Below are 25,652 nucleotides of genomic sequence, written 5' to 3' on the forward strand. Positions count from 1 at the left end.
AAAAAATGCGGAATTCCACCTACGCGTCAGTCGTAATTCGAGTCGTGATTGAATCTTAGTCGGATAGCAATCATATTACGCTTAAATCTAATTAGCAGAATTGTCACAAAGTGAATCCCTCGGGACGCGAGTGAAACCGCGTGGAACAGCTAGTATGAAAATAAACAAATTAAAATTAGAACAGACATAAGGAAGGAAAATCATCAAATACCATTTAAATTTTAGACTTAAGACACAAGTTGCGCTTTATTATGCACATTTAACGAGTGCGTTCTGTCATCATGATGTGTGTGAATATATTTTCTTCTTTTATTTCATTTTATGTGTCTTTTGTTATATTGTGTCCATCGAGTCTGGCGATAGAAGTATCCGCGTATGATGGGCCTTACGGTAAGCTAATTAATAGTTATTTGTTATACAAGAGTGCAAAGTTGCTTTTTAACCGCGTGCTCAATTTTGATGACCGAGCAAGCGAAGGATTCTAAAATTGAAACACGAGCGTAGCGAGTTTTTCAATAATTAGAATCCTGAGCGATAGCGAGGGAATCAAAAGAGCACAAGGTGAAAAATCTTTGCACTCGAGTGCAACACGTAACTTTTCATCCCACCTCATCGAGGAAATGCAAAAAACAAAATGGCGCGCACATATGAATATCAAATTAAATAGAAGTACGTATTAAAGTTCATTTATTTGAAAACGCAGTTTAAAAATGAAACGAAGTTAAAAATCTATGTAAAAACAATAATAAAAATTACTTAATTCATTGAATAATTATTTTAAGCAGTATTTTATTTGTTTAATACATCGATATATATGTACTACGTACTAGATAGAACGTTCCGAACAAAAAGCTTACCACACTGAACTGCACTGCAGACTATGCAGTGCCCAAAATGGCAAATCAGAGCGATTTTGACACCTGCGTCAGATGGATGTCTATGAAACGACAATTATAAAATAGAAAATACATATCAAGATATAAACTTACACATATAAACTATTCGAGAGTCAAGTTAGTAAAATTACACGCTGTTCATGCTATTACAACGCTTGTATATCATACTTTTCATTTATAATTCAATTTTACAAATATGCATTAATTTGTTCCCGCCCGCCATCTTAAATTATGGATTAAGAAAATCGTGCAGAAACAGATGTGCCATAAAACTGGCAGTAGGTAAAATATCAATGAAAACAGACTTCACTTTGTCATGGTATGTTCTTACTTTCAAGAAAAAATAATTAAATTCGTGAAAATTTGTGATAGCCCTCTTAAGAAAAAAAACATCGTAATTAATATTAAAAACTCTAAAAATAAGTTCCTGGTTTTAATATATTACATGATTTTGCATTCAATTAGATATAAATAAACTTTTTGATATATTACATGATTTTGAATTCACTTAGATATAAACTTGAGTAATGAAAAATGTAGGCAAAATACGAGCGACACTTCAGCAATTAACATCAATGAGGATGACTACATGTCACAATACGTCGACGAGATGTCAACAGCCGACATAAGCGGGTAAATTATTTGTATGGATGTTCTTGTCTATCGCTAGAATATATGTCAATGGTTTAATATGTATTTGTTTGAAAAGTCTTAAGGCTCCAGCAGACCGGATGCGTATGCGTAGACGTAAGCGTAGTCACGCGCGTAGTTACGGCGTAACCATGAGTTGTAATGTATGGAAATGTATGAGACAGGCCACACCGCTTGAGTAACGTAGACACGCGCGTCGTTACGCAAGCGGTGTGGCCTGTCTCATACATTTCCATACATTACAACTCATGGTTACGCCGTAACTACGCGCGTGACTACGACGTGGTTACGCATACGCATCCGGTCTGCTCGAGCCTTTATCAAGATTGTCACAAATGGAGTATTGCACACGATGTTCTAAATTCAAATCACTTTGCCGCTCTAGAGGATAAAAACGGCTTTTGCGCTCAGATATCAAAGGGTAAAACTACTCTTTCCGAGATGGTGGGATGAAAAGAATATTCATACCAAGCATGGTCCTTTTATTTAGGTCAACTTATACTTAGCTTAAATTAACGAAATTCTTTAATTTAAAATGTGAATTTGTGTTTGTTTCTAAAACTTTGACCAGCCTTATTTATTTATTTATTATGAGCACACCATTAGCAGTCTCCAACTCATTCGACATTTCAGTAACCGTGCAGTAACAGGTATGCAAGACATTTAGGTAGGTACATAAAAATATCGAGACTATAAAGCGCTCCCTAGACGATCAATTGCGCAATAATTGATATTGAAGATTGCGCAACGCCGTGACTCCAAGCGCAGCGGCACTGCGGTCTACAGCAGGCAGCACAGCGGGTGACAGCAGGCAGCACGGTGGGTGACAGCAGGCAGCACGGCGGGTGACAGCAGGCAGCACGGCGGGTGACAGCAGGCAACACGGCGGGTGGCAGCAGGCAGCACGGCGGGTGACAGCAGGCAGCACAGCGGGTGGCAGCAGGCAGCACAGCGGGTGACAGCAGGCAGCACGGCGGGTGGCAGCAGGCAGCACGGTGGGTGACAGCAGGCAGCACAGCGGGTGGCAGCAGGCAGCACGGCGGGTGGCAGCAGGCAGCACGGTGGGTGACAGCAGGCAGCACAGCGGGTGGCAGCAGGCAGCACGGCGGGTGGCAGCAGGCAGCACGGCGGGTGGCAGCAGGCAGCACGGTGGGTGACAGCAGGCAGCACGGCGGGTGACAGCAGGCAGCACGGCGGGTGACCCCCGCTAGCCGCAGTGTCGCCTGCGCTGGCATGCAGTCTCTCTCCGATTTGTAGTTTTAAAAGTAATTATGTATGACTTCTTGCACTCGTGTGGACCGATCTTAAAACTTCTGTTATTTCTACACTGTAGGTGCAGTGGCTACACTTAGTAGTTAATGAAGGGTTAAAATAATATTATTGTTTTCAGGATCAAAACGACTTTCTAACGGTACCACCTACAAGATGCATTTTCCCTCCGGTACAATCTCACGTATTAACTGCGAAGTGTACAAAATTAAGGACAACGTGCATGTTACAGCGTACAAAGATGGTAAGTTTGACATCCACACCTGTTTAGTGCATAAATCCGTTCTCCCCTTCTAATACCATATTAGCGTATTGTATGTATTGTAGTCCGCAAAATTTCCAGTTTAAGTCTACCAGCGTTCCTATCCTCGGTCTGCGGCACTAAGGAGTTGACCAGAAAAATTTTAGCCCCTTCACTGGTCGATTCTGAGGTGCCGTGTCTGACTGATGGCATGAACGCCTGGAAAGTGGCTTGCCCAAACACAGCCTTCCCTGAAAACCCGGCTTCCCAGAGACAGTGGGACGAGCCGCTCTGCAGATTGACGAGAAATAAACTAATTGAAACATCTGTCAATACTGCTGAGCGTGCCCGCCAACTGGCTGTGGGAGAGTGGGAGTCAGGGTTATGGCTTCACGCACTGCCGTCACCCAGCGTTGGGACCATGCTGGGTGACACTACATTCCGGCTCGCTACATGCCTAGGCCTCGGCGCTCCCACTGCGGCTCCGCATCGCTGCCAGTGCGGTGAATCTGTGGACCGCCTTGGGCACCATGGTCTTTCCTGTAGCAAAAGTGCTGGTCGCATGGCACGACACGCCAGCATAAATGACATTATCCGTCGTGCTCTTGTCACCGCCGGAGTGCCAACCATTTTAGAACCCAGAGGCTTGGCACGCGACGATGGCAAGAGACCAGACGGGATGTCTATAATGCCTTGGAAGATGGGAAGGTCTTTGTTGTGGGACGCAACCTGCGTCGACACCCTTGCACCTTCCCACCTTCCCAGTACGGCGAGCTGTGTCGGTGCAGCTGCTGCAGCCGCGGAAAACCTCAAGCGGCACAAATATGTAAACCTCACCGGCAATTGTATTTTTGAGCCGTTTGGGGTTGAAACCCTGGGACCATGGGGCCCAACTGCCTATGGCATTTCGAGAAATTAGTAAGCGATTAGTGGAGTCCACTCGTGACCAAAGGGCTGGCCTATACTTCGTTCAAAGGATATGCATTGCCATCCAGCGTGGCAATGCAGCCAGCCTTTTGGGCACGATCCCAGCTGACAGCGATGCGGATGAATATGTTGATACCTAGTTTTAATATTTCCCTATAATAAGATCATTTTGTAAAACTATTGAATAAAAACATTGAGACATATCTAAAATTAAAGTAGGTACTTTAATTAATGACGTTCAAGAGTCCATTATGATTACGATTGACATTCTGCAATGACGAACATACGATGTGATCAGTTTCGTAATAAAGAAATTATGTATGGCAAAAAAAATAAAAAAACAGTAATGTGGGGAAACGAGATTTTAAAATCGAGAATTAAAAGTGAGTCGAGAACGAGATTCATTATTTTTTTATTAAATATCAAATTGCCATTATATAAATAAAAATATGTAATATACCGATTCTGAGTGTACCGAATCAATAGCAACCGTAATTAATAAAAACGTATAAAATTAATTGTATTTTCCTGACTTTCACAAAGGAATAGGAGTAAGGTCCATATTTCTAAAATCGTATCATACCGGGTGTTGGATACCTAATCACATTAAATTCTATCACATATACTTTAACTGTAAAAAAATTAACCCTACTTTTTTTAACAACGAAAACAATCATCAAATGAATCTTTCGAACAATCCCGCAGCCCCGGCAGGCCTTGGCCCTGCTGGGCCCCGCTGGGGTTGCTGACGTCTTTTTGAGGAGCGCGTGGGAAAACGCGCGCCGCCGACACGGGTCTGTTGTCTATTAACTAGACAAGCGCGATGAGCCACTCGAACTCACCGCCCACAGACCCACGCCTACGGTGGCCGCGAGTCGTCTTGCGGCACCCGGCGCCCCTTATGTCCACCTGGTCCAGCGCGGCAGCCTGGATGAGAGGTGCGAACTCTCTGTCGTTCCGCCTCATCCATCTCGAGCATGACTGCTTCACAGAAGGAGGCGACGGCATCCCATTCCCTTTCCCTTCGGACCATGGGCTGTACCAGGGCCGGACGCGAGAGGTCGCCGCTGCCTAAAGCCTCGACGAGGACCCGGCGGTGCCCTTCCCACGCACGTGCTGCCTGCTGTAGACTGGGTGATCCACCGTGTCCTCGGGGCTGCACGCACAATGATGACATACCGGTGCAGTGCCGATGCAGGTATAACCATGTCCGATCACAGATTACATAATAGTTACTACGGTCCGACGAGGACCTGCGTCATGCGGAACGTGAGGGCGCCGTGACTCCTCCCGAGCCACTCCTCAAAGAGGGTACTTATGGCCACTATGGTGACGTGCCCTGCACTGGGTTGCGACAGTCGCTGCCTCCAGTTCACCATGAGATAGCGCCGGAGCTCCGCCCGCTTTCCGCGGTTTCCCCCCGGTGCAGTGCCTCCTCGAAATGAACCCTGCTTCATTCAGTGGCTTAGACACAGGGGTCATTTTTCGTTTTCATAATTTACAAGATCATGTGTAAAGCAGAGATAAAGTAAGGAGTATCGAATGTCTTGACTAGTTGACAGCTGTCAGGTTTCAAGGGAGAATTTCAGTCGTTTGTAACATGTTTATAATGATGACCGACTCTCATATGGTGTTCTCATTCTCGCATGTTTTTATTCTACTTTGCTTTTCCCATTTCTGCTGTCACACAAAAATCTAAATCAAAAATCGTTTATTCAAACTTAGCTGCAAAACTGCACTTTTCGAACGTCAGAAAGGAGATGGCCAAAAAAACACCCAGAGTCGACAGAAACCTCGCATGTACCTACCATTGGATTCAGTATGATATGTGGATTAAAAAAAGTATTTCATATCATCCAAAGACCATGGGGTACTCTTTTATTCGCGATTATTAAATTACCTGTCAAAATAAGTAAACGGCAATTACCGGTTTTCATGTTTTTCTGATAAAATACTGCAAAATTGTTCATTTAACGTCAAATCTTCATTATGCAGTCTGCACATATTCAATTCTGGGTACATAATAGTGTAGGATCCCATCTAGAGACGACCTACACCGATCTGCTTACCGATTGAGAAGTAGTTTTTATCAAATATTATACATGTTTAAACAAATTGGTTGCCTAAAAAATTCTATCTAAGGATATGATTAATGGGCTGCGGGTTGTTCGAAAGAGATACCGCGGCCCTGGTACATAAAAGGTCCATGACGGAACACGACGGTTTTTAGTCAGTAAGAGTCTGACACTCCCTCTCCGCTGCTAACCCACAGCGGAAGGGGTCATTTGATGATTTTTGACGTCGTTAAAAAAAAAAAAAAAAAAGGATATGATTAATTTTCAATCTGTTCCTGTCGATTTTTTTAATTCTTCGGAATACTTGTTGGTAGTAACCGGCTCACTTCCAAAACGTACCTACCTTAAAGAATTACGAAGTACAAAGTTATCGCGGCAGCCGCTCGCTTCCGAAACATGGAAGAACTCGTCATGACAGGATGGCCTACGGACCACGATTCACGGATCGACCGTCGATCCGCGCGGCTTTGACTTATCAGAAGAAAAATACTATCAAATAAATTTAGATTTTTTTAAGAAGAGGTCAACGGCCATTTCGTCTATTGCAGACGATTTATGTGGTGGTGTCTGTGATACAACGCCTTTCGTGACTGAACAGACCGATACGAGAGCGACATTTCTTACCACAGGCTTGACAAGAGAAGTAACTGGACATTAGTGTCGAACTATGTTCATGTCTTTTCTGTCTCTTGTCAGCAAGCACTCCGAACCAGGCTTCATCGCAAAATTTGCGACCCTCTGCGACACGTTTGCGCCATTCAGGACGTTTTTCCGCGAGCTTCTCCCAGTCACGGTGGTCGATTTTAAATGCTGCCATGTCTCGCTTGATGCAGTCTTTGAAACGAAGCAACGGCCTCCCAACATCTCTTTTTGCATTCGCTACTGCACCAAGAAGAACACGTCGTGGTAATCGAGAGGGTTCCATCCTATGCACATGCCCTAGCCAACGCAGACGTCTCTGTTTGAGGAGCGCCATCAGACTAGGCAACTGTGCAATTTCTAGAACCCTCTCGTTTGTGATCCTGTCTTGCCATGTTATACCCAAGATCTTTCGTAAGCAACGCATGTAAAAGCAGTTAAGACGACGTTCTTGTTTTGCATACGATGTCCAGGTTTCAGCTCCGTACAAGAGTATGCTTAAGATGGAAGCCTGAAAGACAACCATCTTGGTCTTAGTGGTAAGGTGCTTATTGTACCATACCCTTGTACCTAGCTTCCCGAACATGGTTGCCGCCTTGCCGATGCGGATGTCGATCTCGGCATTGAGCAAGAGATTGTTCGACACAGTCGACCCTAAATAACTGAACTTGTCTACTACTTCTAACGGCGCGCCATCGAGTGAAATCGCCGGGGTAGTAGAAGCACCTTGTGCTAGCACAACTGTTTTTTTGGGATTTATAGACATGGCAAACAGAGAGCAGGCGTGCGAAAATTTATCCACCATGGACTGGAGCTCTTGTGCGGAATTAGACACGAAGGCCGCGTCATCAGCGAAGAGAAGACTATCAACGAAAAGGTCCTCACGGGTTTTCTTAGATTTCAGGAGAGATATTAAACAGCTTTCCGTCTGTCCTCGTGTGCAGATGGATACCCTGTTGGTTGTCACCGAAAGCTGCACGTAATATCAGCGAGAAGTAAATTCCAAACAGGGTAGGAGCTAAGACGCAGCCTTGTCTGACACCTCTACAAACGTCAAACGGCTCAGATGTACGGCCATTAAAAACTACTGCGCCCTTCATACCCTCGTGGAAAGATTTGACGAGGCTCAGGATCTTAGGTGGACACCCAATGCTCTCCAATGCGGAGTACATACCCTCCCTGCTGACTGTATCGAAGGCTTTATTAAGGTCAACGAACGCCACGAACAGGGGTTTTCTGCTCTCTACATTTCTCCTGCAACTGTCGGAGTGTAAAGATCATATCCACTGTGGAACGCTGGGGACGAAAACCACACTGGGACTCAGGATATACGCGTTCTGCAAGCTTTTGGAGTCTAGATAGGATGACTCGACCAAAGAGTTTGCCAACAATGCTCAGAAGAGAAATGCCGCGGTAACAGTTACAATCGCCACGATCGCCTTTCCCTTTATATAATGTGACGATGTTAGCGTCTCGCATATCTTGTGTTACTTCTCCTGCCTCCCAGCATTTACACAGTAGATTGTGCAGAATCGGTCCCACGCAGTGAAGTTTTATAATCTCAGCCTGAGTGCCATCTCCACCGGGACTCTTACCGCTTTTAAGCTGATTGACAGCCCTGATGAACTCCTCTACGGACGGTGGGTCATCTAGCTCGGTCATTACATCCAGTTTGGGCAAGTTCTGCACTGCCTCTAGTTGTAAATATACCGGACGAGCATAGAGACCGGTGTAATGCTCAACCCAGCGGTCGAGTTGCTTTTGGCTATCCCTGATGATAGCCCCATTCGCGTCCTTAAGAGGCGCTGTCTTTTTTGCGACTGGGCCAAGGGCCCGTTTGATACCTTCATAGACACCACTGATGTCTCCCCTATCTGCACACTTCTGAATAGTGTGGCCGAGGTTAATCCAGTACAAGTTGGTAAAGTACCGTACACTTCGTTGAAGAGCGGCTTTGTGAGTTCGAAGCGCTTTATCAGTCTCCGGGCAGGGATCCATGCGATGTCTTAGAGCGGCTTTGCGCTTAGAGTCCAGCAGAGGTTGCAGATGTTCAATATTGTCTGTAAACCAGTCCTGAGATTTTGTTTTTAGGTAGCCAAAAACCTCGCCGGCGCTATTAGTGAGCAGTTTTTTGACGTTTTCCCACTCATCACTTATGCTTGTATTAGCATTCCATGTAGCAAGCTGGGCTTGAACCATACACTTAAATTTTTTGATATTTTCGTCGACCCTGATATTGGAAAGGTTAATCTTTCTTCTACCGGGCGTTCTGGATGAATAAATCCTTTTGTGAGTGAATGCTACACGTGCTGCTACTAAGGAGTGGTCGGTGTCGCAGTCGGCGCTTTGGAACGAACGTGTGTGGAGGATTTCGCGAAGATCCTTGGTTCTGGAAAGTACTACATCCAATTGATGCCAGTGACCGGATCGTGGGTGTTTCCAGGAAACTTTGCGAGACTCCTTGCCTTTAAAATATGTATTGGTCACACATAATAGATGTTCAGAACAAAATTCTAGTAAACGTTGGCCATTGTCATTCATCGTGCCAATACCGTGGTAACCAATACAGTTTGGCCATGAGGAGTGATCCTTGCCAACACGAGCGTTGAAGTCGCCAAGGATGTAGAGGCGATCGCCCTTACTGACATTCTTTACTGTCTCGGCTAGTTGGTCGTAGAAGCGGTCCTTTGACTCGCCCGTAGATGTTAGTGTCGGAGCGTATGCGGAAATAAGAGTAACGAAACCGCAATTACTATTGAGCCTTATGACCATAATACGTTCTGAGATTCCACGAGGATCTTCTATGGCAGACAATAAATTGTTATGGACGGCAAATCCAACACCGTGTTCGCGAACATCAGCGGAGTCTTTTCCTTTCCAGAAAAATGTGTATGAGGTTTCGCGCATTGAGCCTTCGTCGGGTAATCTAGTCTCTTGTAAAGCACAGACCGATATATTAAGCCTGCTTAGCTCTGTATCGATTACAGCAGTTTTACGCAGATCTTGTGCGGAATGTAATTGCGAGCCTCCACAGGTGTCGGGGAGACCTGTCCTCATAGTACGGACATTCCATGTTGCAATGCGCATGGATTGGCGGGGCATAATTTTATTAAACTGCTTCTTTGTACCAGCAGGTGTACCAGATAACGGTACCAGCCATCTAGCTTAAAACTAGTGCTCCCTACACCCAAAAGGAACAGACCAGCACCGGGACGGAACGATACCTAACTGACCGGGGGCTGCCCGGGTTGAAGCGGGCGGTAATCGAACAATGGACCTACGATGGGCCCTCCCACTGTCGAAAGTGACCCCTAGCGTCCGCACTTACGTCCATATGTGCAGACTTATAACTGGTAACTGCCACTTTCCGTGTTGTTGCCCACGCAGCAAGGCTGACGCGGGTGGAGTGACCTCTCCACAGACATTACACCGCCTGGGACGGAATTAAGGAAACGCAGGGTTGCCCAGGACCTACATTACCCTCTCGGCCTCGCTAGCCGGTCCCACAGGAAAGGCGAACCAATACGTGTGGAGCTAGGTTGGATGCAGGAATCTGCCGCGTATTTCAAGTTGAACTCTACTCGCGTCTAACGGAGACTCCGTTCCGGGTTTGATTTCGGAGTTTTCCATCTCCTAGAAGGATTGCATACCAATGCTAATGATGCCCTTCTCACCAGAATAAGAAGAGGTACATATTGTTTATTAAAATATTTACATTAATTAAAAAAAAATACACATGAACTGAAAACTAATACGTTGCATCAGCAAATTGTTCCTGGTCGCTGTCAAATAAAATAATAATAGGAGTTAAAGTATGAAATTGCTGATTTGTACTGAAAATCTAAATTGTATTTTTTTAATTTTTAACAAACTTGTTTAATCAAAATAGTTGCCATTATTGTCTATATATTGCGGGCTTCTAATAGAAAGAAAAAAAGGAATCATTTATGTCTTTACGATAGAACTCTGAGGACTGCACAAACTATGTGAAGGAATTTTGTTCTGCCTCCTGGGAAGAAAACTTCTTGTCACGCAAATAATTGTCCAAATCACAAAAAAAAAATGGTCGTCCGTTAGAGCAAGGTCTGCTGAATATGGAGTAAGATGAATAGTTTCCAACTGCAGTTCCTGAAGAGTTAAAACAGTTTCTCTTGCTGTATGAGGTCTCGCGTTGTCATGGAGCAATAACGGTGAAGGTCGATTCATGAGTCGTGGCTGTTATTGATATATGGCTATTATTGATATATGGATATTGGCTGTTATTGATATTGTAATATAGACAATCGAACTCCTACTGCTACGCTATACATGGACGTGATTAAAGCCTTCGATTATGTCCATCACCAAACCCTACTTGACAAATTATGTGACTATGGAGTTAGAGGCAATGTCCATAAATTATTAAAATCATACTTGACCGACAGATATCAAAGAGTAGAAATAGATAGCATATGTCCAATCAGCAAAACAGTAAAAAACTACCCTTCAGATTACAGGAAAGTGCATTCTGGTGTACCTCAAGGAAGCGTATTAGGGCCGCTTCTCTTTCTTATCTACATTAACGACTTCCCAAAAGCAATAGAACATCCAATGATTCTGTTTGCTGATGACAGTACAGTCATTTTCACAGAAAAAGAACTAAAGTCGTTAGAGGCCGCTATCAATACTACCCTCAAATTATTAATAGAATGGCTAAGAAAAAATAATTTAGTTATTAATTTAAAAAAAACTAAAATTGTCACGTATCTACAAAAAGTGCAACATTCCCTAAATATAGAATACAAAGAGACACAAATTGAAGAGGTGAACAGTACCAAATTTCTGGGAATTTGGATTGATAACGACATGAAATGGCAGACGCACATCGATACAGTATGTAAAAAGTTAAATCAATATTCATATGCATTATTCAAATTGGCTAGGGTAGTGGATCCATCTGTTGTACTAACAGCATATCATTGGCATCTACTCTTAAATATGGTGTCATATTTTGGGGTAATGCCACTAATGCAGATTATATGTATTTAAAGCACAAACAAAATGTGTTCGTGCTATAGCAAATAATAGGGGTTAAAGTATGAAATTGCCGATTTGTACTGAAAACCTAAATTGTATTTTTTTTAAATTTTTAACAAACTTATTTAATCAAAATAGTTGCCATTATTATCTATACATTGCGGTCATCTAATAAGAAGGTCATTTATGCCTTTACGATAGAACTCTGAGGATCTAGACTGCACAAACAGTGTGAAAGAATTTTGTTCTGCCTCCTGGGAAGAAACTTCTTGTGACGTAGATAATTGTCCAAATCACAAAAAAAATGGTCGTCCGTTAGAGCAAGGTCTGGCGAATATGGAGGAAGACGAATAGTTTCCAACTGCAGTTCCTGAAGAGTTAAAACGGTTTATTTTGCTGTATGAGGCCTCGCGTTGTCATGGAGCAATAGCGGTGAAGGTCGATTCATGAGTCGTGGCTGTTTTACTGCTAATTTTTTCAACATTATTCGGTGTTCGGCTGGGTATCTGGGTAGTTTGACTAGGATCGGCGTTCACCGTCTCTCTTAATTTCTCGTTAATCACCTGTCAGGCGGTCTTTCTCATGGCTCGTTCTTCAAGTCGAAGTTCCCACCACGAAAGCGTTTAATCCAAAATCGCACGGCGCGTTCTTTAGCAGACACCTCTTCAAATGCAGCATTGATATTGCGGGCTGTTTCTGCCGTTCAATCCCGCGTCGGAACTCATATTCAAAAATTACTCAAATTTTCGCAGTATCCATCTTTCTTGTTTAAGTTGAATAACAAAAACAATTGAACATCGATAATCAAATGTTTCACATTTTTAAAAGAAGAACATCACAGAAACCACGTGAAAAAAGTTCCATTCGAAAACCTCAAACCATGAAGACTCTATGGCAATTCAAAAACCTACTAGAATAAAACGGCAATTTCATACTTTAACCCCTAATATATTTGTACCAGAGTCGTGTAAACCCCATTTCCAGAATTTAAAAATAATGACATTTCCTTGTTTATATATTAATGAGGTAGATATTTTTGTCAAAACTAATAATAACATGTTCGCAAAACCAGCGAAATGCGCTAAAAATTAGTTCTTTACCTCATAAAACTGCGCTTTTTGATAAAAGTTTTTTCAGTATGTCTACCAGAGTATATAATAAATTACCTATAAAAATTTTGAAAACTTTAGACTTAAATGATTTTAAGAAAAAATTGCAAGGATTTTTGATTGAAAAGGCTTATTATTCAATTTCGGAATAAAAGTAAATAAAAAAATAAAATAAAGTTTAGTAGAGGTATTATAAGTTTAGTTAGATTTATTATAGTTTTAGTAAGATTTTTTAGTGTTAACTCAACATATTATAAAGATAATGTTAATAACTATATAGATTTTACCTAGTATTAAATACCTCTAATAGTCCTCAGGCACGGTGGAGTGATGACTTGCGCAAGACGGCTGGCAGGAGCTGGATGCGAGAAGCCGAAAATCGATCTCAGTGGCGTGCACTTGGAGAGGCCTATGTCCAGCAGTGGACTGCGATAGGCTGATGATGATGATGATGATTAGATACCTACTAATTATATCTGTACGCTCTACGAGCAGGGCATAGTGAAACACTATTATTATTCTAACACCTTGTAGGCTTGAAACCTACCTATGTTCACAGAATAAAGAGCTTTGACTTTGACTGTTTTCCTGCTAATTTTTCCAACATTATTCAGTGTTCGGCTGGGTATCTGGGTACTTTGACTAGGATCGGCTTTCACCGTCTCTCTTAATTCCTCGTTAATCACCTGTCAGGCGGTCTTCCTCGTGGCTCGTTCTTCAAGTCGAAGTTTCCACCACGAAAGCGTTTAATCCAAAATCGCACGGAGCGTTCATTAGCAGACATCTCTTCAAATGCAGCATTGATATTGCGGGCTGTTTCTGCCGTTTACTTCCGCGTCGGAACTCATATTCAAAAATCACTCAAATTTTTGCAGTATCCATCTTATATTATTCTTAAAGGACGTGGCACATTACAGCAGCACCGCAACAGCACGGCTCCACACCAGCATTTAAGTTGTCATTCAATTTAGAGCATTAAATCGTGTATATTATAATATATTTCGTAATGTCAATATGAAAAAGCCAACGGCGAGCAGTCAGCGTGCTTGCCGCTTCCACACAACTCGACTCGCCGCCCGCGTGCTGCAAGCGAGCGGTCCTCATGCGTACAGCGCGCCGACGGCGTGCTAATTGCGCGCCGACTCCGAGCGGACAGCAAAACAACGTCATTACGTCGTGTTCAATCATAACATCAATCATAATCGTCTTAAAATAATGTTGAGTTTGCGGTGACAGCAAGCTTACACCTCGCGGCCGGCGCGCGGCCGGCGCGCCGACGGCGAGCGGACGGCGCGCCGACGGCGAGCGGACAGCGCGTGGTTGGCGCGCTGGCAGCTAGCCGTAGTCTTAATTCGAGGCGACGCCGTGCTGTAGCCGTGCAGTTGCCGTGCTGCTATAATGTGCCACAAGCTTTATTGTACACAAAAATTCTCATTTTTTAAAAGAAGAACATCACAGAAACCATGTGAAAAAAGTTTCATTCGAAAACCTATAATCTGCACTGCAAGTATTGTGTATCTTTGTTACCTAACGAGTGACATCCTGATTATTCATTAATCAAAAGTAATTTAAACTATTTTCATTTCAGACGTTCCATGGGAAGGAGAAATAGGTCTTTCAAGCTCCTATATGAAATATTTTGATGATGATGGATTTTTAATCGCTTTATTCCATATTAAGTTGAAGACATGTACGAAAGAAAACATATGCATATCACACACCATTGTCGAAGGAAGATGTGATTCAGATGCAACTTGGCTCTCAAAAGCAGGTACCTACTTACCACGTATTATGGCTTTCATTTACTTCATACAAGATTTGATTTTATTTCTAAGTATATCTTAGACACCATTGGCTGTGTTTCGGATGGCGCGTTAAACTGTAGGTCCCGGCTGTTATTGAACATCCTTGGCAGTCGTTACGGGTAGTCAGAAGCCAGTAAGCCTGACATCAGTCTAACCAAGGGGTATCGGGTTGCCCGGGCAACTGGGTTGAGGAGGTCAGATAGGCAGTCGCTTCTTGTAAAGCACTGGTACTCAGCTGAATCCGGTTAGACTGGAAGCCGACCCCAACGTGATTGGGAAAAAGGCTCGGAGGAGGAACCTATCTCAAGTTGTTGCTTTATTCATATCTGCCTGTTTTGGGTCCTTAAGTATAAGGTACATTTCTGCCACGGTAGGTATATCCTACTATCATATCCTCAGAAACGATTTATACGGGCCATTTGTAATGTAGACCCACTTACATCATGCAGACCATTATTTAAGCAACTTAAGATATTAACAGTAATTTGTATTTACATTGAAGAAATTTGTAAATTTACTAAGACACATGCGGAACTATTTGAAAAAGTGGGTGATAACTGTTATTTTAAAACGAGATTTCCAACTAAATTAAGTCTTCCAAAAATGAGAACTGAGCTATATAAACGAAGTTGTTTTCCCATGTGTATTCAAATATATAATAAACTTCCTGTCCAAATTCGTGAGCTACCAACTACCCGCTTCAAAAAGGCACTACGTAGATGGCTAATTGATAATCCTTTTTACTCAATAAAAGAATTTTTACAATATAAATTTCCAAAATGTAAATAGTAGGTGCATGTTTATGTGTGTGTTAAACTAATTTGCATGTCATTATATTGTGACTGAATACCGAACACACTGAAATTTTGTAACACCCCTTATGAACCTACTGTATTCATGTGCAAATAAATACTTTGACTTTGACTATGTTTGTTATTCATTCAAGCAAAAACGGTTTTCCTTGGTTTTCATTTTGGTTGAGCTATGTACCTAGATAGATAGATAGGTCAAAACCCGGACAAACATTTAAAAAACCGGGACACTTGGCGTAAATCGCGTTTTTCCCCCGAACTACTGTGATTTTTTTAAAACAAAATAATACCTAATTTGTAATCCATTTACTATAAACATATACCTAATTAAATTCAATGACGATGACGGCCCCCGGACGGCCTCCGAACGAGGACAAGGGTTGATTTATATTAGGCCGGGCCGTGCCGTGTCCGGGCTTTTACGAAATTCTAAAGTCGAGCGTCGTTTGTGGCCCGGACGAGCCACGGATCATGCACTGTGTATATAAATTGCTTCATACAAAATGTATGCAACGTTTCACATCCGTGCCCCGTACGAGCCACGTACACGGCACGCCCCGGACACGGCCCGGCCTAATATAAATCATCCCTAAATCCGGGGAAACCCGGACGGATGGCATATACCCTGGATTAACACATTGGCTAATTTTTATCAACACACCACTACACACAGCTAGTTTGAAATATAAATTAGTGTGTATAAATAAATATGTATTTGAAACAGGATAGGTAATGTCATGTGTGCGGGGCACGATTCAATTGTAGAGACACGTCTACAAACTGTCAAAAATTACTAGGAAATGGTAACCCTACTAAAACGTAACTATTATATAATCTGTGCTAAAACGCTGTTTTTCGCGACGCGCCGCAAAAACAGCAAACTCGATTTGAGCGTTGCGCTGCAACGTGGTAATGTTTCAGTACTTGGGCGATATGTGACAATTTGCAGAATCGTTAACTGCTATTTTATTTTTCAGAAACCTCTTGTGAATATACCTCCCTACAATGTGGCGTTGGAGTGACTGTGTCAGACGTCACAACAGGTACGTAGTGACACTCTGTAGTTTGTACCTACGCTTATTGTAAAACTATAGTATATCGCTTGCACCATCACCGCAGCACACAGCACATCAAGAGTCTAAATAAACGGACATTCGATCCTTGCACGTTCCTACTGTTCACAACACATCACAACACATACGGTTGCGGCGTCGACTGTACAATTAATTGTTTGCCATTACAATTACATTACATCCTGAGTTCTAATTTGAACTAATTGTTCGTAGCCTATGTCCTGGAAAGAAACGCATCGAGTGTAAGCACGTCGACAGCGTCTACAACGACGAGGAGGCCGGTGACGAGCGAGCTCGCTGCTACTGACCAGCCAGAGACAGACGCCGCCAGTGAGAGTGAGTCACTCTGTGTGTAGCGATGCAGCTAACTGCCTTACTGTGTATCACTGGGAAACATCTTTATTGCATGCATATAGCCAGCCATACGTAGGGCTCATCCGTCAAATCTGTCTAACCATGTGATGTGGAAGACCGACAATGATCGCTTTCATGTAGGAGAAAAGTACAATATAGTTAGCAATAGTACAACACACACGACCTACAAGAAATCGGGCCGATTATCTTTGCTACAAAAAGTGTGACGTGGACGGGCAGTCTGAACCACGGATAGCGGCAAGTACATGGCAGGGTAATCCGTGTACATCGAGACATGCACGAGCAGTGTTGCCTGGCAGGCACGTTGCTCACACAGATCCGTGCGTCACGTACAGACACATTGGTTCCAGACTGGACAGCGACTATCGTCACGGTTGCGGTAACATCGGCGGCGGTGTTGCTGCTGGCGCTCATCACAGTGGCCTGCATACGTCTCTGTCGCGCGCGAACTCCCGGTCAGCCAGCTTCAGACCGCGTGAGTACAGTGCGCCACCACTCAACTGCGCCGGGATCATGCACAACTAGTCACTAGCGGAGATGTCATCACGCAAGACCTCCTCAGCAGCGCGCAGCATGCGGCTGTTCGAGGGACGAGGAATGTTACTGGCTCCGCCCTCATACGCCTTCTTTAAACCCTTCTTTTTAAAGCCAAACACAGATCAATCAAGACCAATCTTTGACAGGTGTACAAAATAGGAACTAAAGTTTGACAGCCTTTTAGGCATAGTATATTACCAGTCCTGTGAAATTCATCAATAAATATAATAATTCATGAAAATGAAGTGTAACGTTGGCATACGTCTGTTTCAGTTTTGGAATCGGTTCTACGTGAACAACTTGATGCGAGATGAATGCAATGCGGAGATACGCGAGCGCGAGCAACGCGATGCGGAGATACGCGAGCGCGAGCGACGCGATGCGGAGATACGCGAGCGCGAGCGACGCGATGCGGAGATACGCGAGCGCGAGCGACGCGATGCGGAGATACGCGAGCGCGAGCGACGCGATGCGGAGATACGCGAGCGCGAGCGACGCGATGCGGAGCCGGAATATGATTACGTGTACGACCACGACCCTCGTACACAAACAACTCGCTAAATATTGTTACACTCGGCATCAAACCAACAGTTTTGTGTGCAGTGCAGTGCCGAGCTCAGCTTACTGCTCAACAATCCTTTCTCATCTACTAATTATGTACCTACAGGGGAAACGCCTTCTTTGCTAAGAGAGATTCAAACTCGGCTACAAAACAGCAGTTTTCGATTTCGAACGTCAGAAGCTTCAACAAACTGCCCCTTATTTATTTATTTTTTTATTATTTATTTATTTATTTTATTATTTCAAAAATGTACAGTTTTAAAATAAACATTTTCCCACAAAACCGGTTTATCGGTTTGACTGTGGGTGATGAGCCGCTTGTCTTACATAAACTTATATTTTTTTAAACTACTACAATATATATTATAATGGTATTATGCTACTCAATTATTTTATGAAAATACTTTTTTAACTTAACTTTAAAGAGTTTTCTATTATTTTCTTGTCTGATGTCTGCCGGTAAACTGTTGAGCACATATGGTACACGCTTCTTTAAAGTTCTATCACCAAAATAATTATGAACCCTTGGAACATTATATTTACCGGCAGGCATAGACCGTGTATTGTATGTATTTGATACAATAGATAAGTCATGCTCTTTCCTGCCGTGCTGATTTATGGCTACGAGATATCTATGTTTTAAATGAACCGGTAGGATGTTACATATTTTAAATAACTTCTTGTAATCACCTTTGCAATTTAATTTGGTCTTTTTTGTAACTAGTAACTTGAGAAATCTTATTTGTAATGACTCTATTTTATTAATGTAAGTTTTAAAGGTTAGGCCATAGCTGTCAAGAGCATAACTTATTATTGATTCAACTAAGGATAAATACAGACTTCTTAAAATATTTATAGGAACTTTGTAACTTAAATGATAAAACTTACTAAGCAATATTCTTAACTTATTACAAATATAATCTATATGACAAGACCATGAAAAACTTTCATCAATTTTAACACCGAGATATGTAACAGAATTAACAGCTTCAATAGGCTTGCATTTACAGTTGTTCAAATCATTATGAAAGCATGAGTATTCATGAGTTATTAGTGTAGGAGTAGAAATAGACAGGTGTGTGTATGGTGATCTAATGACAAGAAGTTTGGTTTTATCAGCGTTTAAAATGATCCCATTGTCATGTGACCATTTGACTACCGCATCTACGTCTCGTTGGATTAGCTGACAAGTTTCTTGGATGTCGGTTCCGGCGCGGAGTATGCAAAGATCGTCTGCGTACATGTATGACGAGCAATGACGCAGCACTCCGCATAGGCTGTTGACATGCATGAGGTAACAAATAGGACCACATCCAGATCCTTGAGGTACCCCGCTCCGTACCTTCACACTGTCACTCAAAGTATCACTCACCTTTACACGGTAGGAGCGCGCTGTGAGGTCTAAACCATTTGTTCAGTGGTTGTCTCACACCGCACTCCTCCATCGCGTTAATAAGGGTATCTTTTTGTAAAGTATCAAACGCTTTCTTATAGTCGAAAAATATGAGTTGATTGAGTTGATCTTTTTGTACGACAAGACAAATACCTACCTACTAGCGAAACTATTTTTAATTTATGTTTTAATTTCTTTTATCGTAGTAGTAACAGTTTCATAGTATCATTTCGTAGTATTAGGTAATATGTCATAGTACTAACATTTTGATGATTTATATTAGGCCGGGCCGTGTCGTGTACGTGGCTCGTACGGGGCACGGATGTGAAACGTTGCATACATTTTGTATGAAGCAGTTTATATACACAGTGCATGATCCGTGGCCCATCCGGGCCACAAACGACGCTCGTCTTTAGAATTTCGTAAAAGCCCGGACACGGCACGGCCCGGCCTAATATACATCAACCCTTAACATTTCATAGTATCATTTCGTAGTTTTATATATCATAGTAGTACTAACATTGTATCGTACTATTACACTGTGGAATGCAAATAAGTATTTTCATATGCGAACATAGTTTAGTAAGTAAGGATATAAAGTCCTATGACAACAATGACAAGATTACTAACAATCTTTAATATTATTTGTTACCTATTGTAATTAGTCTGTAAGCCTTCTTTAAAACTAATAAATAAACTAAGACGCTCCCATTTAGATCGCGCAATACCTAGGTAGGTATATCGTTTTGTGAACATTCATATTGAAGAAAAGTAGGCCAATGAGTCTTAGCGAATATTGTAATTGTACATTATGATTATTGTAATATTGCACAATGTTATTGCAGGGCTGGGGCTCGCCTTATACGCGATATGCTCTACTCTAAATATAACGGTGTAGAATTTCAAAATTGATAATCTTAAGAATGGTTGGTGAATGGTTTACACTTGTTAATTAAGTATAGTATTACTCCTATTAACATTAACAGTATAATCTTTACTTCTATACTAATATAATAAAGACGTGCCTAACATTTTTTTGATCGTTTGTTTGTACTTACCCTAAAGGCTTCGGAACTTCGGAGCCGATTTGAAAAATTCTTTCACTGTTGAAAAGCTACGTTATATATTATCCCGGTATAGGCATTAGTTCCGACGCCAAATACTTAAACTTTTTATGTACCTGTATATATACATACCTACCTATATTGAAGAAACATTGTTCTAAGCGACATCGTCATTAGTGGTTGCAGGCTTAGTGGGCCGTCTTTGGGGTAGAATGCGATCACAAAATACTTTTGGTTGAATGTCCACAGTTTCACACTTAATACACAATGTTTTATCACTTGACAACAAAGTCTAAAGAAAAATGATACGATCTGTCTTTAACACGCTATTTGATTATACTTTCTACACAACACCATGCAACAATTCACAATAATCCAACTCGATCATGTTCCCGCCCAAAACAATGTCACACCAAGCACTGTCATAGACAAGATGGCGCCTCGACCCACTGAGGCATATCCTCGGCTCTGATTGGTCAATAACTAACTCATTGGTTGGAAAATCAAGTATTAATTATGACTTTATTATTTTAATTCATAGAGAAATGTACCAATTGAAATGAAATTAGATTATGAATTTCAGAAGGTTTTAAACGGTAAACTAATAATTACGTAGTACATAATATATCGATGCTAATAATATTGTGCATGCGTGCCAATCAACTCAACTGAAAGTTAGTAGATGGTGTTAATTTAAATTAACCGACGTTTATGTTTCTTAACTCATAACATAACCGAAACGAATAACCAATTAGTTTACAAGGAAGTTAATAGATGGCGTTAATTTAAATTTGAATACGACGGCGATCCGACATTATTATATGTTTATACACATACATACAGATAGATGTCACTTTTCGTTGTAATTTTATAAGGGGATAAATATAATGACCAACATAAAATGCTTTAATACCCTTAGTTTTGTAACCACAAATATGAACTGGCTCGTCGTTCGGTTAGCGGTTATTATAGCGGTGGTCGCGAAGCAAATCCCTTTGTGTTCGTCAAAACCCGACAACAGGCGGAACGTAGCCGAGCACGAACGAAATGCTTGCAGCGTGCTCGTTAGAGGCTTATAAGTTGGACCACACTAGACGAATTGTGATCGGCTCGTGCTCCGCTCATGCTCGGTTTGTCTAGCGTAGAACCGCCTTTAAGTGTGAAACTGTGGACATTGTATTTTATGCTCGGATTCTATAAGGCGGCCAACCGTCCCGCATTCTACGGGACCGTCCCGCAATGCTTGACGAAATCCTGTTTTTAAATTATTGGTAAAATAGTCCCGCAAAACGTTGTATGCGTCCCGCATGTCCCGCATCCCTATTTTTCTACCACACTTCTACACAACACGCGCAGGTTGACAACACCCACCTGCGCGCACGCTCAACAGTGCAGGAACACAGATTACCTATAATATAATCTCGTTCTCTTTATTTCTACTGAACTCGTGAGGCCTAATGATTTTGCAAATAAGACATTAGTGCACGCTGTGACACGATATTGATAGGTTAAATTATAGCTTTTTGCTTACGGTATTTATTTTATCAGTTCCGTCCGATCATTTTTCAAGCCCCCTCTTTTCACGAAAGGTTAAGTCCCGCATTCAGTTTTCGGAAAGTTGGCCGCCTTCTTCTGAAATTCATAATCTAATTTCATTTCAATTGGTACATTTCTCTATGAATTAAAAACGTTAGTAAAATAATGCAGTCATAATTATTATAACTTGATTTTCCAACCAATAAGTTACTTATTGACCAATCAGAGCCGAGGATATGATATGCCTCAGTGGGTCGAGGCGCCATCTTGTCTATGACAGTGCTTGATGTGACATTGTTTTGGGCGGGAATATGTTCGAGTTGGATTATTGTGAATTGTTGCATGGTGTTGTGTAGAAAGTATAATCAATTAGCGTGTTAAAGACAAATCGTATAATTTTTCTTTAGACTTTAGTGTCAAGTGATAAAACATTGTGTATTAAGTGTGAAACTGTGGACATTGTATTTTGTGATCGCATTCTACCCCAAAGACTAAGCCTGCAACCACTAATGACGATGTCGCTTAGAACAATGTTTCTTCAATAATAGGTAGGTATGTATATATACAGGTACGTAAAAAGTTTAAGTATTTGGCGTCGGAACTAATGCCTATACCGGGATAATATAAAACGTAGCTTTTCAACAGTGAAAGAATTTTTCAAATCGGCTCCGAAGTTCCGAAGCCTTTAGGGTAAGTACAAACAAACGATCAAAAAAATGTTAGGCACGTCTTTATTATATTAGTATAGAAGTAAAGATTATACTGTTAATGTTAATAGGAGTAATACTATACTTAGTTAACAAGTGTAAACCATTCATAGTGTTCGGTTATTAGGTACTTGCTTATTCCTGGTGTAACTCGATCCGTGATTGTAATAAGTACCTATTGTTAATTTTAGTAAAAAATCTTATTCAAAGCACATAATCTTAAGGCGAGGAATTGGTCAACAATAATTCCATAACCGGCACGCGCATCTAAGGCGCCAAAAGGGGTCGGAGCGTCTGAGCGGGGCGAGGATAACAATACGCGCGCTAGCTTATAACTAAAAGTCTTAAGCGACAAAATGGTTTTGTAATTTTATTATTTAGAAATGATAATTTGATAAAAATTCCTTTTACAATTTTAAAGAGTATGTATATATATGTATATATATATGTTATGGACCAAGTGATAAATTGGGCAGTATACATAATGCCGGGTCATTATGAATAATGCCCAATATGAGAGTGCAATTTGATAATAATTATTCAAACAATCAAATTGACCGGGCAGTATACATATTGCCCGTGAGCTTTTGGGCAAAGTAATACAAACATCTTTAATTTCATTTTTTTTTATTGTTATTGACATTTAACTTAAAATAAACTAAATATAACACATCCCATATCAATTGACAGAGCATAGAAGTAAGCATGCAACATGCAGCAAGCATGGCTTCTGTCACGGCTCCGGCGCTGCGGGGCTCCGGCGGTCCCATGCGAGCTTATCGTCGCAGATGGTTTTCACGCTCACCACCGCAGCCGCCTCAGCCGAGGCGGCGAGCGCTGAAACTACCTGCGCCTCAGCTCGCAGGCCGTCTCGCCCCTCCGCGCCTACGCGGTTTTGAATTGCACTCTAGGGGTAGGGCAGATAAGACTACGTGGAGTCGGTTTTGCAGCGATTCGCTTTCGTCACTAAGTTCAGTTTTTAATACAATGTTTTGAATCCAAATTAAATTCTACCATAAAAAAAAACGAGCCAAGTAAAATGAGATCAAGAAAAACGAGGCCGAGTTAGTAAATTAGATGACAATTGTCCAATTAATAATTTTGTGGCTAGACTTATAATTTCCCATTAAAATAGAATATATAATTTAAAACAATAATCATAAAATATGTAGCAAGTAACAGGATTTATTTATTAGAACAACTGCCACCCTCGCACCGCATAAAATATAGCTTTATTATCAAATTGCCCAACTATCATGTAGCAATATAATAATGCCCGTACAATGTGATAAATAATGAAGTTAAGATAGTTATTAATCACTTGGCCCGATGAAGCTAGACATTATTCATAATGCTTGGGCATTATAAATAATGCCCGAATTAATCACATGGTCCATAACATATATACTCAACTACTAAAAAAGTTAAGAGGCTTAAATCGGTCCCGTATGCCCATAATATGTGAATCTCTTTTTAAAAAGAGGTATGTTTGATATATTTTTCTCTGTTATAAAAGTTACCTAATCATGTTTCTACAACAAACAAAATAAGGTTTATATCGTGAACTTTCAGATAACCAAGTTGTATTTTGATCCGTTTTGTATTTACTGAGAAAAATTGAAATCCTTGGGGCCAAAAATTCCAATTCGTCCTCTTAAACAAAATATATGAAAATGCATTGCTGTTCGTTAGTCTGACTAAAACTCGAGAACAGCTGGACCGATTTGACTTTTTTGGTTTTAAAATGTTTGTAGAGGTCCAGGGAAGGCTTAAACGGTACGAAATTCGCGGGATCGGCTAATATTTCTTTATATTAGTTCTTAAGAATATCAATTTTGTAATTCTACCCAGTTATATTGAGAGTAGAACATATCGCGTATAAGGCGAGCCCTAGCCCTGCAATAACATTGTGCAATATTACAATAATCATAATGTACAATTACAATATTCGCTAAGACTCATTGGCCTACCTTTCTTCAATATGACTGAATGTTCACAAAACGATATACTTACCTAGGTATTGCGCGATCTAAATGGGAGCGTCTTAGTTTATTTATTAGTTTTAATGAAGGCTTACAGACTAATTACAATAGGTAACAAATAATATTAAAGATTGCTAGTAATCTTGTCATTGTTGTCATAGGACTTTATATCCTTACTTACTAAACTATGTTCGCATATGAAAATACTTATTTGCATTCCACAGTGTAATAGTACGATACAATGTTAGTACTATGATATATAAAACTACGAAATGATACTATGAAATGTTAATACTACGATAATAGAAATTAAAACATGAATTAAAAATAATTGTTAGAAATAGTTTCGCTAGTATTTGTCTTGTCGTGCTAGCGGATGTACAAAAAGATCAACTCAAGGGGCAGTTTGTTGAAGCTTCTGACGTTCGAAAAGTGCCGTTTTATAGCCAAGTTTGAATCTCTCTTAGCAAAGAAGGCCTATTATATTTATTGTTTCCCCTGTAGCTACATAATTAGTAGCTGAGAAAGGATTGTTATGCAGTGGGCGCAGTAAGCTGAGCTCGGCACTGCACTGCACACAAAACTGTTGGTTTGATGCCGAGTGTAACAATATTCAGCGAGTTCTTTGTGTACGAGGGGCGTATCGGTGGTCGTACACGTAGTCATATTCCGGCTCTGCTTCGCGTCGCTCGCGCTCGCGTATCTCCGCATCGCGTCGCTCGCGCTCGCGTATCTCTGCATTGCATTCATCTCGCATCAACATGTTCACGTAGAACCGATTCCAAAACTGAAACAAACGTGTGCCAACGTTACACTTCATTTTCATGAATTATTATATTTATTGATAAATTTCACAGGTCTGGTAATAAACTGGCCTAAATGGCTATCAAACTTTAGTTCCTATTTTGTCCACCTGTCAAAGATTGGTCATGATTGATTGGTGTTTGGCTATAAAAAGAAGGGCGGGTTTACAGAAGGCGTATG

The 25,652-nt window shown here is 41.3% G+C and overlaps 2 protein-coding genes across 3 annotated transcripts in view; one reads left to right on the forward strand and one right to left on the reverse strand.

Annotated features, from left to right (window-relative positions):
• Window positions 1-18,187, forward strand: LOC110373896 (uncharacterized). Its single transcript, XM_064042730.1, has 8 exons — window positions 1-390; window positions 2,938-3,060; window positions 14,412-14,594; window positions 16,418-16,483; window positions 16,727-16,849; window positions 17,239-17,363; window positions 17,699-17,744; window positions 17,865-18,187. The coding sequence occupies exons 1-8, from the start codon at window positions 282-284 to the stop codon at window positions 17,984-17,986; spliced, it is 897 nt and encodes a 298-aa protein (XP_063898800.1). The 5' UTR covers window positions 1-281; the 3' UTR covers window positions 17,987-18,187.
• LOC110381912 (uncharacterized) overlaps window positions 15,822-25,652 on the reverse strand; it is a 21,806-nt gene continuing 11,975 nt past the window's right edge. The window contains exons 5-6 of one of the 2 annotated variants that reach the window (XR_010277982.1): window positions 24,909-25,455; window positions 15,822-16,029 (exon numbers count right to left, since the gene is read on the reverse strand). Coding sequence is in view for 1 of the 2 variants with exons in the window: in XM_064042732.1 (XP_063898802.1) it covers window positions 25,282-25,455 (174 nt within the window). In the remaining variant the exon portion in view is untranslated. Of the gene's footprint in view, window positions 16,030-24,122; window positions 25,456-25,652 lie in introns of those variants that run through there. The other variant, XM_064042732.1, reaches the window with a different exon arrangement.

This window comes from Helicoverpa armigera, chromosome 29 (assembly GCF_030705265.1).
Source record: "Helicoverpa armigera isolate CAAS_96S chromosome 29, ASM3070526v1, whole genome shotgun sequence".
NCBI lineage: Eukaryota > Metazoa > Arthropoda > Insecta > Lepidoptera > Noctuidae > Helicoverpa > Helicoverpa armigera.